The sequence below is a fragment of the Muntiacus reevesi genome, chromosome 11, assembly GCF_963930625.1.
Source record: "Muntiacus reevesi chromosome 11, mMunRee1.1, whole genome shotgun sequence".
In the NCBI taxonomy this organism is placed as follows: domain Eukaryota; kingdom Metazoa; phylum Chordata; class Mammalia; order Artiodactyla; family Cervidae; genus Muntiacus; species Muntiacus reevesi.
The window spans coordinates 10,372,364-10,389,470 of record NC_089259.1 but is presented as its reverse complement, the minus strand read 5'-3'; the positions used below and the strand labels follow the sequence as shown (position 1 = coordinate 10,389,470).

At 40.4% G+C, this 17,107-nt stretch overlaps 1 protein-coding gene across 3 annotated transcripts in view; it reads left to right on the top strand.

Annotated features, from left to right (window-relative positions):
- The window catches only part of MTRF1 (mitochondrial translation release factor 1), a 53,253-nt gene that overhangs the window by 20,321 nt on the left and 15,825 nt on the right, over positions 1 to 17,107 (top strand). For all 3 annotated transcript variants that reach the window (XM_065902313.1, XM_065902312.1, XM_065902314.1), the window contains exons 3-6: positions 3,572 to 3,663; positions 5,537 to 5,618; positions 6,764 to 6,871; positions 14,512 to 14,684. In XM_065902313.1, coding sequence (XP_065758385.1) covers positions 3,572 to 3,663; positions 5,537 to 5,618; positions 6,764 to 6,871; positions 14,512 to 14,684 — 455 coding nt within the window. The remainder of the gene's footprint in view (positions 1 to 3,571; positions 3,664 to 5,536; positions 5,619 to 6,763; positions 6,872 to 14,511; positions 14,685 to 17,107) is intronic.

Here is a 17,107-nt window from a genome sequence, read left to right as displayed (position 1 = left end):
TTATGTTTAGGTCATTGATCTATTTGGGTTAATTTTATATACATAATGTGAGAGGTGTTAATTTTCAATTTTAGTATCTCAATATTATTGTCTTAACATTTTTCTTTTATAAACAGTTTCCAAAATATATAGAAGTTGAGAAAAAAGTATAATGGATTAACCTGGGATTCAACACTTACTTTGCTATTAGCGTTTAGTTTAGTTTATAAGCTTTATTCTCTGTATCATCCTGTTTCATTAAGCCTTAGAGATATTAAACAATATTGCAGCCAGTCACAGTTACACCTGTAAAGTCCTGGATGTCCAAACCCTTAACCTTTTTCTGCCTTCTATTAGTGGTCCTGTGAGTTTCTTACCTCTTTTCTTTTTTTAATATGGATATATTTTTTAAAACTTTTAGGTATTTATTTTATTGTTGGCTGCACTGGGTGTTTCCTGCTGTGTACAGTCTTTCTCTAGTTCCGGGACGGCTCTCTAGTTGCGGTGCACGGGCTTCTCATTGTGCTGGCTTCTCTTTTTGTGGAGCACAAGCCCTGGGGCTTCTGGGCTTCAGCGGTTGTGCACAAGCTTAGTTGCCCCGCAGCGTGTGGGATCTTCCCAGACCCGGGATTAACCCGTGCCCCCTGCATTGCAAGGCGGATTCTTAACCACTGGACCACCAGGGAAGCCCTTCTCACCTCTTTTAATGTGTATTATTTTTTACTCCTTTGGATAATTCCTCTCAAATTTGTAATTATTTGGGAAAGTTGCTTGCACATATTATGCATGTTAGTCACTCAGTCGTGTCCAACTCTTTGCGACCCCATGGACTGTATGTAGCCCGCCAGGCTCGTCTGTCCATGGGATTTTCCAGGCAAGAATACTGGAGTGGGTTGCCATTCCCCTCTCCAGGGAATCTTCCCAAACCAGGGATCGAATCCTATTGCACATAATAGGAGCTTACTAAATGTTTTCCAAATTAAACTGACACAAACTCTTTCAGCCATGTTTGTATCATGCAATATTAGTAGATTCAATTAGTAGATTGCTCCTAAAGTTTCTACTACAGTTCTGCTGTTTTATAATAATAGTGATAATAGCTACATTTACTAACTCTTATTATGTGCCAGGCACTAAGCTAAGTATTTTGCAAATATTAATCTCATTTGAATGCTCACAATGACCTTATGAGGTAGGAATTTTTATTAATATTCCCACTTTATAGATGAAGAAACCGAGAGGTTAAAATGCCAAAGGTCACTTAGTCCAGAGAGGAGCAGGGATTTGAACCCAATCTATGAGATTCCACAGCTACTACTCTTATTCACTGCCCAAGGATTCGAAGTCCAATATAGAGTCTACCTCTGTAATATATCTTGTATGAGTCTTCTCCGATTCTTTCCACTGCTTTACATCTTCCTTATAGCTCGTCAAAGATGCCTACAATAAATTCCTAACTTGTAGTCTCATCTCCAAGCTTTTCCAGCCTAGTGAGTGATCACTCAGTCATGTCAAACTCTTAGTGACTGCATGGACTATGCAGTCCATGGAATTCTCCAGACCAGAATACTGCAGTGGGTAGCCTTTCCCTTCTCCAGGGGATCTTCCCAACCCAGGTCTCCCACATTGAAGGTAGATTCTTTACCAGCTGAGCCACAAGGGAAGCCCAAGAATACTGGAGTTGGGTAGCCTATCCCTTCTGCAGAGGATCTTCCTGCCCCAGGAATCAAACCAGGGTCTCCTGCATTGCAGGCGGATTCTTTACCAACTGAGCTATGAGGGGTTCCCAGTCTAAGTACAACCTTAACTATACTACTTTCCTGCTGTGAATTTTCAGTAAATCCCATTGCTTGTAAATATAGATTGTTTGGCTTGGCATTTAAGAGTCCCCGCAGAGTGACCCCCACCAGTCTCTGTAGTCTATTAATTCCCTTTGCATGTTCTATCTTCTGACCAAAATAGACAATTTGCCATTTCCTGGATGTACTCAGACCATCCCATATCTTTGCTCATGTTGTTAACCCACCAATTTCATCTTCTTGAAATTCAGTCCACTTACAAAGTATGGCTTGAATATCATACTTTGGCTTCACTCCCCTCTGTAAAACAAGTATGATTACCTTTCTCTGTTTTGTGTTCTGATCCTTTATGTAATTGTCTTAACTTCAGTCCCTTTCCCTGAGCCTCAAGTACAGGGCCTGTGCCTTATTTTTATTTCCTACAGCACCAATCACAGGGTATAATAGACTCTTGGATCTCTTGAGAATGAATTGAATCTGGTGAAACTGATTTTACAGGTTGGATTTTACAGTTCAGTTAGGAATAAAAGACCACAAAAGTAATTTTATATGGTTGCAAATCAGCAGGTTTTTCTGGTACACCTTTGACCCAGCCGACACATTGAGTCATGGCAGCCTGGCTACCGTCTGAGGCTTACGAGCACAAGGTGAGGCCAGCAGTGATGGTACAGTTCTGCAACAGGCCATTTATAATTAGAAACTGAGGCCAGGGACCTCCTGGTGGTCCCGTGGTTGAGACGTCACCTCCCAGTGCAGGCGGTGCGGGTCTGATCCCTGGTCAGGGAGCTGAGATCACACACACACACAACAGGAAGTGATGCAGTTCAGATGGCACCTTATTTAGGACTCTTCGGCTAGACCACCCTTCAGGCCTCAGTGGCACCGCTCTCACTACCTCTTGTAACGAACTGAGTGTGTCCATCTTTGCCAGCAGACTAGGCCCCTTGAGATCTGAACCGTGTTTTATTCATCCTCGGGTCCCCAGCAACTAGAGCCGGTGTTAAATGTTGAAAGACGGAATGAGACATAGAATTCCACCAGACCCTGATGACTTCCATGATTAGAGAAGGATTTTAAAGAGCCTTCTGTCTTTTATGAGTCTTCATTTCTAATGTTTTTAATTATTAAGAATCAAAAATGTCTACCTCATTTAGCACACATCAGTCTCTAGGCATCTAAAGCAGTGGGGTCAGAGGTTATGGGATTCACCCTGTTTTGGCCACTATCTCATTGAGAGCTTGTTCTGTGAGTTCCAGGATTTAATTTTCTGCTTTGAAATGTGAAAAGAACCATTCTTTCCATAAAGCAGAGGTCGCCAAGATGTGTGGGTTTTTGACCCATGTGGTGTTTTTAAAAAATGTTTACTAAGGATGAGCATTTTTAAGAGCATTCAAAATTTTAAGAGTTCTTATTTCTGACAAAAAAATGGAGGTTCTAGCCATGCTAGAGTCCTCAGTGTGCTAACCAATGGCTGCGACCTTTAGACAAGTAGTCACCCCAGTTTACTCTGAAACAGCTTATTTGGGTTGGGAAGACCTCATCACTGATTTTTATATTTACTTATAGACATTCATATCACCAGCTCTTTGGAGCAAGATTATACTTGTTTTCACCCAAGTTTTTTGGACATACTTACCAAATACTTAATTGATATTCTCTAACTATTGTTAATAGTTCTTTTTTATAATCCCTTGCCTTCACAAGATAAAATTCAGTAGATTGAGATTAGGTAGCTATTTAAAAGTTTCTTGGTGAGTATTTGAACATTTTTACTATTATTTGATGGTTTGTAGGTCTGAATAAACAAGATGAAAAACAGCTACGAGAACTTGCATTAGAAGAGAGGAAAACCATTGCTCAGAAAATCAACATGTTATACAGTGAGGTATGTTTTAAGAGGTAAACTGAACCTAATATTGTGAATATAAAGGAATACTGTTCTTGCTAGATTATATTTTGGTGCTTAAAGTACTTTCTGAACACCAGTTTTATTAAGTCTTCTCTTAGAAAGATTGATAATGTTGGGTTTAGTGCTGTAATTTACAACAGAATGAGATTGAGTGAAGAGATTGTGATGGCAAAGAAAAGAACAAGCCCCCTACCTCCAGGCAATAGTATTCCAAAGCTGAATATACTTCTACAAGGGGAGGAGTCCAGGGTTTTTAAGTCTTAGAAAGAGGGAGTGGTTCATGCTGCTTAGGTTAATTATGGAAAGGAATCCAAGACTGTAGAGACAATGGATTAATGTAAGTCTTTAGCCCTTTCTAGCTCAGTGGATGGATTGTCTAAAAAAAATGAAGATACAGCACTGCATCTTATGTTCCCCTTTGTCGTGTTTGCCATCCTCCTACCTTCAGTCTTCCCTACTCTAGGAATCCAGTAGATGGGCTTTTCTTTTTAATTGAAGTACAGTTGATTTACAATGTTGTGTTAGCTTCAAGTGTAGAGTACAGTTATTCTGTTACATACACACACACACACACACACACACACACACACACATATATATCTTCTTTCTCAGCTTCTTTTTCCTTATAGGTTGTTACAAAATTTTCAGTATAATTCCCTCTTCTATACAGTAGGTCCTTGTTGTTTATTTTATATATAGTATTATCAGTTCAGTTAAGTCACTCAGTCGTGTCTGACTCTTTGCGACCATGAATCGCAGCACGCCAGGCCTCCCTGTCCATCACCAACTCTTTTTTTTTTTTTTTATCACCAACTCTTGAACTCTTAATTTTTCCCTCCCCTTTTCCTTTGATGACCCTAAGTTTGTTTTCTATGTCTGTGCATCTATTTCTGTTTTGTAAATAAGTTCATTTGTCTCCTTTTTTTTTTTTTTTTTTAAGATTCCACAGATAAGCAACGTATATGATATTTGTCTTTCTCCGCCTGGCTTACTTCATTTAGTATGATAATAATCTCTGGAAGGGCTTTTTGAGGGGTTGAGGAGGATGTGGTAGAGATATCAATATTTTTTTCCCTGATGGAAACAGCTAGTCAAAAACAGAAGTCAGACGTCTGACTCCTAGTCTAATATTCTCTCCATCAGGCCATAACATTTCTAGCAGAGATGGACTATTTCAAAAACTGTCAGTAGGAAGAGTCATGATACCTGGGTAGTTTCAGTTTGATTTGAAAGACCTTTTAGTAATAATAAAAATAAAGCTGCTTCCTTTTTCTTCCTAAGAGGGAAATTGGTTACTTTCTTTATCAGAAAGTCCCTCTTTTTCTTATTACACTGAGGAGATATTTGAGCCTTATCTTGGGAGTCCTCAATCTTCTCTTTAAACAGCAACTCTGCTGAGAAGACAGGGCATGGCCTGGCACTGGCATTTATTGCGGGAGAGAACATGTAATCATATATGAAAAGTCCTCATTTTCTCCATATGAAGACTTTGAAAGCTTTCTTTCATTAGATGAAAGAAGCTACTGTTCAGGACTACTAGAAGCAGAATCTGAAGAAAATTGAATGGAACCCTGGACTTTGATCTGAACTTCTGCGTTTTAGAAAATTGAGATAATCTGATAGCATTGTAGAAACTATCCCAACAAGTAACTTCATTGTTTAATGTAAATTGGTTGCTTATCTTAGGCCTAATTAGGTCTACTTATTAAAGCAAGACCTCTTGGGATGATCTATGATTTTATTAATTACTGATTTTATTAATATTTGGGAATCTCTTATCTAAGTTCAAGTAATAACAGCATACCATGGAAACTATACACACTAATACTGATTTTTCTCCCTTTTTCAGCTTTTCCAGAGTCTACTGCCAAAGGAGAAATATGACAAAAATGATGTTATTTTAGAAGTGACATCTGGAAGAACGACTGGAGGTCAATAAAATAATTTTATTGTAAATGATCTTAAAAAATACTTGAATGTTACCTTGATTTGACACACTATAACTTTAAAAGTTTGTTAAATGTGTTTCCCTTTGGAAGTAGTTACTTCTCAACTCCTAAGGGGCCTTTCAAGGAGGACTTTCCTAAAATTTCCTGGAATTTCTTTTCCTAGAAAAAGCAGAAATTTTTTTTATTGAAGTATAGTTGATTTACAGTGTTCTCTTAGTTTCTAGTATACAGTGATTCGGTTACACCTATATATATATTCTTTTTCATATTTTTTATTGGTTTATTATAGGATATTGAATATATTCTAGTGTGCTATACAGTAGAACATTGTTGTTGATCTATTATGTATATAGTATTATGTGTCTGCTAATCCCCGACTCCTTATTTATGCCTCCTCATCCCCTATCCCTTTTGGTAAACATAAATTTGATGTCTGTATCTATAAGTCTGTTTCTGTCTCATAAATCAGTTCATTTGAGTCGTATTTTAGATTTCACATAGAAGCGATATCATTTGATATTTGTCTTTCTTTTCTGACTTCCTTCACTTTGTAAGATAATCTCTAGGTCCATTCATATTGCTGTACAGACGGCATTACTTTGTTCTTTTCTATGGCTGAGTAGTATTCCACTGTATATGTATACCAGACCTTCTTTATCTCTTCATCAGTCGGTGGACATTTACGCTGTTTCCATGTCTTGACTATTGTAAATTATGCTGCAATGAACACTGGGGTGCATGTGCCTTTTCATATTAGAGTTTTCTCCAGATATATGCCCAGGAATAGGATTGCTGAGTCATATGGCAACTCTATTTTTAGTTTTTTAAGGAACCTCCATACTATTTTCCATAGTGACTGTACCAGTTTACATTCATGTACACTGTAGCAGTGTACACCAGCATTGTTGGTGGGTTCCTTTCTCTCCACACCTTCTCCAGCATTTGTTATTCATAGACTTTTTAATGGTGGCCATCTGACCAGTGTGAATCGATAGCTACTTTGCAGTTTTAATTTGCATTTCTCTAATAATTAGTGATGTTGAGCATCTTTTCATGTGCCTATTGTCCATCTGTATGTCTTCTTTGGAAAGTGTATACTGACTGAATATTTTAAAATTTTCTTTTAGGTGATATCTGCCAACAATTTACCCGAGAAATATTTGATATGTACCAGAATTATTCAAGCTACAAACACTGGAGATTTGAGCTTCTGAATTATACACCAGCTGATTATGGTAGGTGTGTTTGAGGATTTTGTCCATAGACAATGCTGAAAGTTATTTTTTCTCTGCTTTTGATGAGAACCATGTTGTCCTGTTTTTTAAAACATGTGGTCTACATCTATTAAATATTGTGACATGGACTCTTCAATTACAGTGGCTTACTACAGAAGAATTCTTACTATAGAAGAAGAGAATGGGAAAGAGAGAAGCATCCTCTTAGGAAGGAATATGTGAATTAGAAAAACTTTCCCTGTGGAGGGTTGATAAATGCCTGGCCTGGGAAATCATTGTTCTGTTATTCAGAGCCAAGATGTATTAAACTTTTTACTCTAAAGTACTTGTAATGTGTTAGATGTTTATGGGAATGCAGAAAAAGTTAGTCATTTATCTTTAGTTTCAAGATGCTCCCACTCAAGCTGGACTGATAAAAACTTAGACAACATAAACAATAAGAAACTAGTGCAAGTCTTTAAAGCTTTAAATACTCAAGTACGTTAAATTAGAACTGCTGATAATTGTCTTTTGTTCCATTCTTTTAATCCATCTGGAAGTTTTTAATCTGCTTGGTTACACCAAGATACACCATAGTAGACAGGGGCCCATGAGTAATAACCCACAAGTGATCAAAGTGGAGAAAGAAGACTCACATAGTGACACAATCCAGGGAAATGAAAACCAGTGGCGGGCATAGGAAGTGTGTGCTCGGTACATATTTGGAGTCCAGCCAGTGGTCAGGAAAGGGGAAGACCAGGAGAGCAGAGGGAAGGAGTAATCCGAGCAACGGCATGATGGTGGGGAACATCTTGCTGTGTGTATAGAGGTGGGGAAGCCAGTTAATCGGGATATTTGTGATGAGAAGTGAGAGGAAATAGGTTTGAAAGAGTAGATTTGCAGCAGACATGAAAGCTGAACAGGCCTTGATTATCAGGGGGCTGTTGAACATTTTGTTAATAAGAATATCATTTGATAATATATATTGTAAGAAGATTATTTTTTCTTTTTTATTGAAGTATAGTTGGTTTATAATATTTTTTAAATTTTTGATATATGTCACAGTGATTCATACACACACACACACACACACACACACACATATAATTCTCTGTGCTATACCATAGGTCCTTGTTGGTCTTCTTTTATGTACGTGAGGTGAAAGTCACTCAGATGTGTCTGACTCTTTGCGACCTCATGGACTATACAGTCCATGGAATTCTCCAGGCCAGAATACTGGGCTGGGTAGCCTTTCCCTTCTCCAGGGGGTCTTCCCAACCCAGGGGTCAAACCCAGGTTTCCTGCATGGTAGGCGGATTCTTTACCAGCTGAGTCACAAGGGAAGCCCATTTTATGTACAGTAGTGTATATATGTTAATCCAGATCTTCTAAATCTCTGCCCCTCTTTCCCTGTTGGTAACCAACTTAGTTTTAAGATTATTTTGACAGCAGTGTGAAAGATGGGTTGAAGAGGCTAGATTTAAGGCAGGTGGCTGAGAGGTTGTTAGAGTAACTAGGTGTGACTAAGAGTTAGAATTGGGAGTAGACATACGAGAGACCTTCAGCGGAAGAATGGGCAAAGTCTGGTGACTGATGAGAGAAGCTACTGCTTGCCAACTGTGTACGGCATGCAGTGTGGGTCATTTGATCCTTAAAACCCTGTGAGATGGGTATTGTTAATCCTATTTCACAGATGAAAATCTAGGCTCAGAGAGTAAGTAACTAATCCAAGATCACACAATAAGTAATGGCAGTCCTGGGGTTAGATTTAATTCCACACTACATCCCATTAGTTTATTCTGACACAAAGGAAATGAGCCATAGGGACCTAATCTTTCTAGCTGAGACGATTGCAATATTCATTCATGCCAAATGAAATAGAAATTGGAAGGCAGACTCCACTTGGGAAGAACAGTGAAAGTGATTTTTGCATGATTGTGTGTGTTGTTATAGAGAACATCCCTTTAGAAATATCCAGTAAGTGCGGAAGCTGGGTAACCAGAGCTTTGGTGAGGGAATAGAGCTGAGGAGAGATATTTGATAGCTGTTAGAACAGAGATGGGGGCTTCCTTGGTTGCTCAGCTGGTAAAGAATCCACCTGCAATGCAGGAGACCCTGGTTCGATTCCTGTGTTGGAAAGATCCCCTGGAGGAGGACCTGGCAACCCACTCCAGGATTCTTGCCTGGAGAATGCCTACGGACAGAGGAACCTGGTGGGCTACAGGCCATGGGGTCAGAAAACGTCGGACACGACTGAGCGACCAAGCACAGCACAGAGCAGAGATGATGTCTGATGCTGAGAGAGAATAACTGAGGGAGAGTCCATAGAGCGGGCGCCAAACCATGGAGAATGGCCACATTTAGAAAACAGACTAGCTGACAAAAGAGAAAAAGGAGTCAGGTAAGCAGGAAAAAGGATGAGGACAGTATACATTGTGGACGCAGGAGAGGAGAGAGTGTCAAGAATGTAATCAGAAACAGCCTTAGAAAAGAAAGAGTGTCATCTCTGAGATGTGTATTTTGAATTCAACTTTCAGCAATGAAAGGGACATGCACTTGAGATCGGGAGGAGAGATTCTGCTCCAGGGACACAGAGCAGACCAACAATGGTTGGGAAGTCTTTTTTTTTAGATACACTGACTCCCTAGCAAAATAAAATAAAAGACAATTTTAAAAGTCCAAAGTTGAACTTCCCTGGTGGCTCAGTGGTAAAGACGTGGTTTCAGTACCTGGTCCGGGAAGATCCCATGTACCACGGAGCAGCTGAGCCCGTGTACCACAAGTACCGGGCCTGTGCGCGTGAGCCCACCAGCCGCAGCTGCTGAGGCCGGCGTGCCTAGAGCCCGCCTGCACAGCAGTCAGAGGCCCAAGCGCCGCAGCCAGAGTAGCCCCTGCTCCCTGCAACCGGAGGCCTGGGCCCTGCAGCAAAGAGCCAGCACCGCCATAAATAAAATAAATACATCTTTAAAAAAGAAACAGATTAATGTATACAAAATAGAAGAGAAAAAAAAGGTAAAACTCCTTTTATCAGAAACAAAAACATTTGGGGAATTCCATGGCAGTCCAGTGGTTAGGACTCTCTGCTTTCATTGCTGTGGGCCTGGGTTCGATCCCTAGTGGGGGAACTAAGACCCATGTCACCCGCCACCAAAAAAAAAGAAAAAAAATGTAATACTCTACTCATATACCTTTAAAATTAAAACCTAAGAATAAACCTTTATCCATTAAAATTATAAAGTATAATTTATTTATTTACTGTAATGAGGAGAAGACAAAGATATGGATAGAGAAAGACTAAAATAGAGACAGGGGAAAAAGTATCTATCTTACAAAATATGTATGTTAAAGCATATGTATGGGGCTTCCCAGGTGGTGCTAGTGGTAAAGAGCCTGCTTGCCAATACAGGAGACTTTAGAGATTCAGGCTCGATCCCTGGGTCAGGAAGATCCCCTGGAGGAGAACATGGCAACCCATTCCAGTATTCTTGCCAGGAGACTCCCGTGGACAGGGGAGCCTGGTTGGCTACCATCCATAGGATCGCAAAGAGTTGGACACGACTGAAGAGACTTGGCACAGAATATATACATGTGTATATGTACATACTTAATGTTTAATTGAAATATAGGGAACTCACAGAGATTCACATAGCACTAGAAGCTAAGATTGGGGAAAACACACTTAAATGTAAAAATTCATATATCAAATGACTTCCAAGTCTTTTAGTTTTGTGATCTTGGGACAGATAGGGAAAATCCTCAACCATTACATAAGTAGTCAATACTACATGATTACAAGATTAGTCTTTGTAGAAGCAGTGCAGGGTGATGACTCTTGACATGTAGTGTAGGTCTATCACTGTCATTCTGTATTCCTGATTTCTAGGGACTTGAGAAATGTCTTTCAAATTAAAGGGGGACTTCCCTGAGTGACTCAGTGGTAAAGAATCCACTTACCAACCCAGGATTCAATCCCTGGGTCGGGAAGATCCCCTGGAGAAGGAAATGGCAACCCACTCCAGTATTCTTGCCTGGGAAGTCCCACCATGGACAGAGGAGCCTGGCAGGCTACAGTCCATGGGGTCGCAAAAGAGTCGGACGTGACTTGGTGACTGAACAACACCACAAATGAAATTTATTATATTCTCTCTTCCCTCCCAACCGATTAATGTTTATAATTATGTTTTGTTATTTTCTGCTCACCAGCTGAATTCAGGGAGAGGTCATTAAAGTAATGTGGTGGTTGGGACTTCCCTGGCAGTCCAGTGGTTAAGAGGCTGTGCTCCCAGTGCCAAGGGCATGGGTTCGATCTCTGGTTGGTAAACTAAGATACTGCAAGCCACACATCAAGGCATAAAAAAATAATTAAATAAAAATAATGTGTTAATTTTAATTTAATGTGTTAATTTAATGTGTCCAGAGGTAATACTTTTCACCACAACTGTTGAGAAATAAGTTTATGAGGGAAGCCCTGGCATCACTAAAGAGCTGTCTGGTAGTTTTTATCTACAGCCAAGACCCTACAGTGGGAACTCTAGTAGATGAATTGGGAAACCTAAGGGCAGTTGGAGCAATTGGATCTCAAGGTAGCAGTGTTGGCACTCAGCGGCCAAAAGCAGTGTGGGCGTGGCTACCATAATGGACAGCAGAGTAAAAGGAGCAATCGGAATAGACTGATTTATGCAGACAGGGCATTGGCTGGTTGACATGTGTCCCTGGGAGTAAAGAATGGAAGCCTACTAAATTCTTATTTGACCTGTATGAGCAGAAAAGTTCTAGGTCAAGTGAACAAAAGTCTAACCTGTGTCATAAAAACAGAAGTCATGGCCCCTTAGTCAGTTCCCAGACTTGAGCCAGTTTGTAGACCTAAAACCCCTTGAATAAAGGCAAGACTGGGTCCTCTTGAGAAAGTCGGTACATGCCAGAAATTTATCTTTCTCCCAGGCTTTCCTGGTGGCTCAGACAGTAAAGAATCTGCCTGCAATGCAGGAAACCTGAGTTCTATCCCTGGTTTGGGAAGATCCCCTGGAGTAGAAAATGGCAACTCACTCCAGTATTCTTGCCGGGAGAATCCCATGGACAGAGGAGCCTGGCAGACTGCAGTCCAGGAGTTGCAGAGTCAGATAGGACTGAGCAACTAACACTTTCACTTTCCCTAAAGGGGAGTATTAAATACGTGATTATCTATAAAACTAGGTCTAATTGAGGACTAAGAGGAGAAAGTACAGTATATAAGGACTGTTAAATCTGACAGTATAGAGTACAATCATTTGCAAAATGGGAAGCAGAATGGGAAGAGCACATGCAAAAAAGTTTTATAATGTTTTTAGTAATCGTATTGGTGGCAGAACTAGTAGTGTTATTCTGAGACTGTTGTTTATGAAATATGGGATAAAGTAGAAGAGTAATTATGAGATACTCTAATTCTGGTATCCTCTCTGTCTTTGGGAACCAAGATTCTCAGTATGGAAAGCAAGTGATACAGGAGTATTAGAGAAGACATTGTGATCTTTAATTTATATTAGAAGTATCAGTTATCAGAACAAGTTGTCTGAGATTTTATCCTACTTGCAAGACAGGAATTTAGCAAGTCATAGTTTCATGGGTCAGAGACAAAGGATGGTTTATGACTCATGGTAGTAGCAGTAACCAGAATATCAGCATTTTTGTGCTGGTTTCATGAGCTCCACGTCCCAAAAGGCAACTGGAAGGTCGGATGACATAAAATGACAATAAAATAGGTTCTCTATTTTATTATATTTTGCTGAGTCTCCATTGCCGTGCACACAGGCTTAGTTGCCCTGAGCCTGTAGGACCTTAGTTCCCTGATCAGAGATCAAACCCATGTCCCCTGCATTGGAAGGTGGAATCTTTTTCTTGGCTGAGCTGGGTGGGCTATGTGGGCTTTTTCTCTAGTTGCGGTGAGCAGGGGCTACTCTCTAGTTGCGGTGGCTTCTCTTGTTGCAGAGCTCGGGCTCTCCGGTGTGTGGGCTCAGTAGCTGTGGCGCACGGGCTTAGCTGCTCCGCGGCCTGTGGGATCTTCCTGACCGGGGATGGGATCCGTGTCTCCTACACTGGCAGGCACTTGTCCTTTGCTCTAGAGGGAGACAGTATCTCCAAAGCTGTTCACTAAACAAATAGCCTTAAAAACATATTCTGGAACAAAGGGCAGGCAGTTCCTTGTTTACAAGATGTGCAGAAATGCAAGAAACTGATAAGGAATTGTTTCTCAACATCTCTGTAAACTCATGAGGTATTTCCTATCTCTGTCCATTGAAAAGGTCTGGAAACAATGACCAACCCAGTATTAGTGAATATCCCTAGTTCCCCAATATTGAAAACATTGAAATATTATTTTCCTTTGAAAGGAACCAGGGCTTCTTGGAGAAATGGCTGAATCTAGGTTGTTGTTGTTTTTTAACGTCACTCAGTCATGTCCAACTCTGTGATGCCATGGACTATACAGTCCCTGGAATTCTCCAGGCCAGAATACTGGAGTGGGTAGCTTTTCCCTTCTCCAGGGGATCTTCCCAACCCAGGTCTCCTGCATTGCAGGTGGATTCTTTACCAGCTGAGCCACGCCGGAAGCCCATAGAATTGGACTGTCACCCTTCTACAACCTCTGTGGTACATGAAGCATCAAACATTGTTTGATAAAAACATAAGAGACAGCCAGACATTGTCTGTCTCCTGTTGTCTTGCCAAAGAGCTCAATCTAGTTTCTGGATCCAGCTGCCCAGTAGCAGCCAGTATAGAGGGCAGAAAAGTGATTGAAGCATGCCAAGAGTATGCAGTCAGCAAAACCAAGCTGTGGGAAATTTCTGTATGTCAACAGCCCTGGTTCCTCAATGGATAACTTGAGATGGTTGATGAACTTATAGACTGAGATTTGAAAGATGTATCAACTTTTTTTAAATGGACAAGACTACACTGTAGTGCTTAGGGCAGCACATTAGGTAATAAAATTATAGTAGAGAAGGGAATAAAAAATACTGGTTACCTGAGAAAGGGAGGGGATTGTAGGAAAGGCAGATCTATAGGAGGGCTTTGCAGGTGCCTGATAAAGTTCTTTTTCTTAATCTTGAACCATGCATTTGATTCATGTGGTTTTCTATGTCTGTGTATTATTTTACAATAAAAAGATTTTTTTAAACAATATGTTCAATAAGAAGCTAGCTTAGGCATTGTGCTTATTTTCCCGCTTCACAGACAAGCAAGAATTAAATTTCAATAGATTCTTGAAAGCTTGGGAGGACCTACAGAATTATTCATCATTATCAAATTGCTGTGTTATTGAGCACTCTTATATATGGCACCAAATTAGCCTAAGATCACACAGATTCAATGCAGAAAATGTCCCAGTATTCTTTTTTTCTAATGCTATTTTTATGAAAGTGAAATTTGTTCATCATATAAAACTTTGCAACAAAAAAACTTAAGATGAAAAACATGCTGTTGTTCTGTTCTCCAGAGATAACCATAAACAACTTTTTGGTATGTTTAATAGACTTATTAATAGACTTATGTTGGGAAAACGTCTTTTTGGACCTACTTTATGTTCTCATCTGAGGCTCTGTGCTCACAGAGGCCTTTCATGAAGGCCATTTAAGGTCCTGATCCCTTTCAAAGTAGAATTTATTATTACGCTGAACTTTTTTTCATAGGTGGGCTACATCACGCAGCGGCCCGAATTTCCGGTGATAACGTCTACAAGCACTTGAAGTACGAAGGTGGGATTCACCGGGTTCAGCGAATCCCGGAGGTGGGCCTGTCATCCCGGATGCAGCGGATTCACACGGGGACGATGTCGGTGATCGTCCTCCCCCACCCAGATGAGGTACCCCCTGCAGGAACCCCGTACCGTTATCCGGGCAGGTCCACCGGGGTGTCACTGTCCACGCAGAGCTCTTCTGCGTTCTGTCTACTCACCGAATGCTTCTGCACCCCAAACCTGTGAACCTCTTTCCCTCCACGAAGCAGCCCCTCCATTCTCTGCGGACAGCAAGCGACCGACCCACAGTCCAGCTCACGTCTGACACCGTCTCCCTGGGCGAGTGGCTCAGCTTCCACAGCTGGACTCAGCCCCGCGGCTCGGCCGCCCCCCACGTCAGAGCCAGGCGTGAAAGCAGGCTGTCTCCCGTGTTCCTGCGTCCGGAGGGCCCCGTGCCCCTCCTTAGTCTGAGGAGTTTACTAAGGGGCTCACAGAACACAGGAAAACAGTGTCCCTACTAGCGCGTGCAGGCTGTCTGTCCGACGCTCTGTGACCCCACGGGCCTCTGTCCGTGGGATTCTCCAGCAAGAATACTGGTGTGGGTTGCCACGCCTTCCTCCAGGGGATCTTCCCAACCCAAGGATAGAACTCTAATCTCCTGCATTGGCAGGCGGATTCTTTACCACTGAGCCACCTGGGAAGCTCATACTTACGAGACTACTGCCTTATTACAAAAAGTATAACTCAGGAAGGGCCAGGTGGGAGAAACTCAGAGAACTCAAGGAGGTGTAGGGCTTCCACGCCCTTCCAGGCTCGCCACCCTGCCTGCAGCTTCACGTGTTCATCAGCCTGGCAGCTCTGAACCCTGTGCTTGGGGGACTTTTATGGAGTCTTCCATACATAGACATGGTTGGGTAAATCAATAGACTTTGGGGACTAATTCAACCTCCAGCCCTTCTCCCCTCCCTGGAGATTGGGGTGGAGCTGGCGATCAGTCCGCATTCTATGGTTATCCATGGTTTTCCAAATATCACCTTCAAATGTGGTTCAAAGGGGCTTGTTATGAATCACACAGACACCTTTGTCACTCTTACCACTTAGGAAAATACCCAAGGGTTTTAGGAACTCTCTGCTGAGAGCTGAACAATATATATTTCTTACCATAAATCACAATATCACAATTAATACTCAGTCCAGTTAATAGTTTCCTCAGTCATCAAAAAGTATCTTTATAGCTATTTTCTTAAACGAGGATTCTATCAAGTTTCACTTATTGCAGTTTGTTGTTATAACTCTTTATGCCTGGTACGGTCTTCCAACCTTTTTTTTTTTTAAACGACATTGACATTTTGAAGAGTCTAGACCTTTTGTCTTTTTTTTTTTCTAGACCTTTTGTCTTGTAGAATGTTCCACATTCTGGATTCATCTGTTTCCTTATAACACTCTTTAACTTGTTCCTTTATCTCCTGCATTCTATGAAAAGTTGTATTTAAATATTCCATTCTATTCAGGTTATACATTAGAGCAAGAATACTTTACAGGTGTCATTATATTCATGTTGTGTCTCATCACAAGTCAGAATATCAGATTACCCCACTTTTAGTGAGGATCACTTTGAGCATTTAGTGAAGTTGGTGACCACAAAAAAAATCCTGATTGTGAAAGTGTATTTCTCTCTTTATAATAAGGGAATAATCTAAGTAATATAATAATATAGTAATATAAGTAATATATCCTATTCCCAACAACTTGTCTTCCATGGTCTTTAACATCCAGTAGTGATCTTTGCCTAAATTAGTTATTTAGTTTGGTGCTTCAAAATGATGATTTTCTAATTTCCTCATTCCTTCTGCATGTATTAACTGGCATTCTTTACTGTGAAGAACTTTCCTCCCCACTACCTTCTCTCCTCCTTTCTTCTCTTTCCATTTTTATTTTACCTCATTATAAACTCATATATTGAATTTTGTATGTTTGTGACTTCATTATAGACTTACAGATTTATTTTTTAAATTCAGTAAGATATAATCACTATTATTTTTCTTTTTGAAAAAATTGAAGTATAGTTGATTTACAATATTATGTTTCAGGTGTACAACACAGTGATTCACTGTTTTGAAAGATTATACACCATTTATAGTTATCATAAAATATTGGCTTTCTTCCCTGTGCTGTACAGTATATCCTTATAGTTCATTTATTTTATACATAATAGTCTGTACTTCTTACTCCCCTACATCCATCTATTCTTCTCCTCCCCCTTTTGCTCTCCTCACTGGTAACCACTAGTTTGAGTCCGTTTCTTTTTTTGTTATATTCACTAGTGTGTTTTAATTTTTAGACTGTCTATATAAGTGATGCTATACATATTTGTCTTTCTCTGTTCAGCTTATTTCACTAAGCACAGTACCCTCCAAGTTCATTTATGTTATTACAAATCGCAAAATTTCATTTTTTCTGGCTGAGCAATATTCCAGTGTGTGTGTGTGTGTGTGTGTGTGTGTGTGTATCACATCTTTATCCATTCATGGATACTTAACATTGCTTCC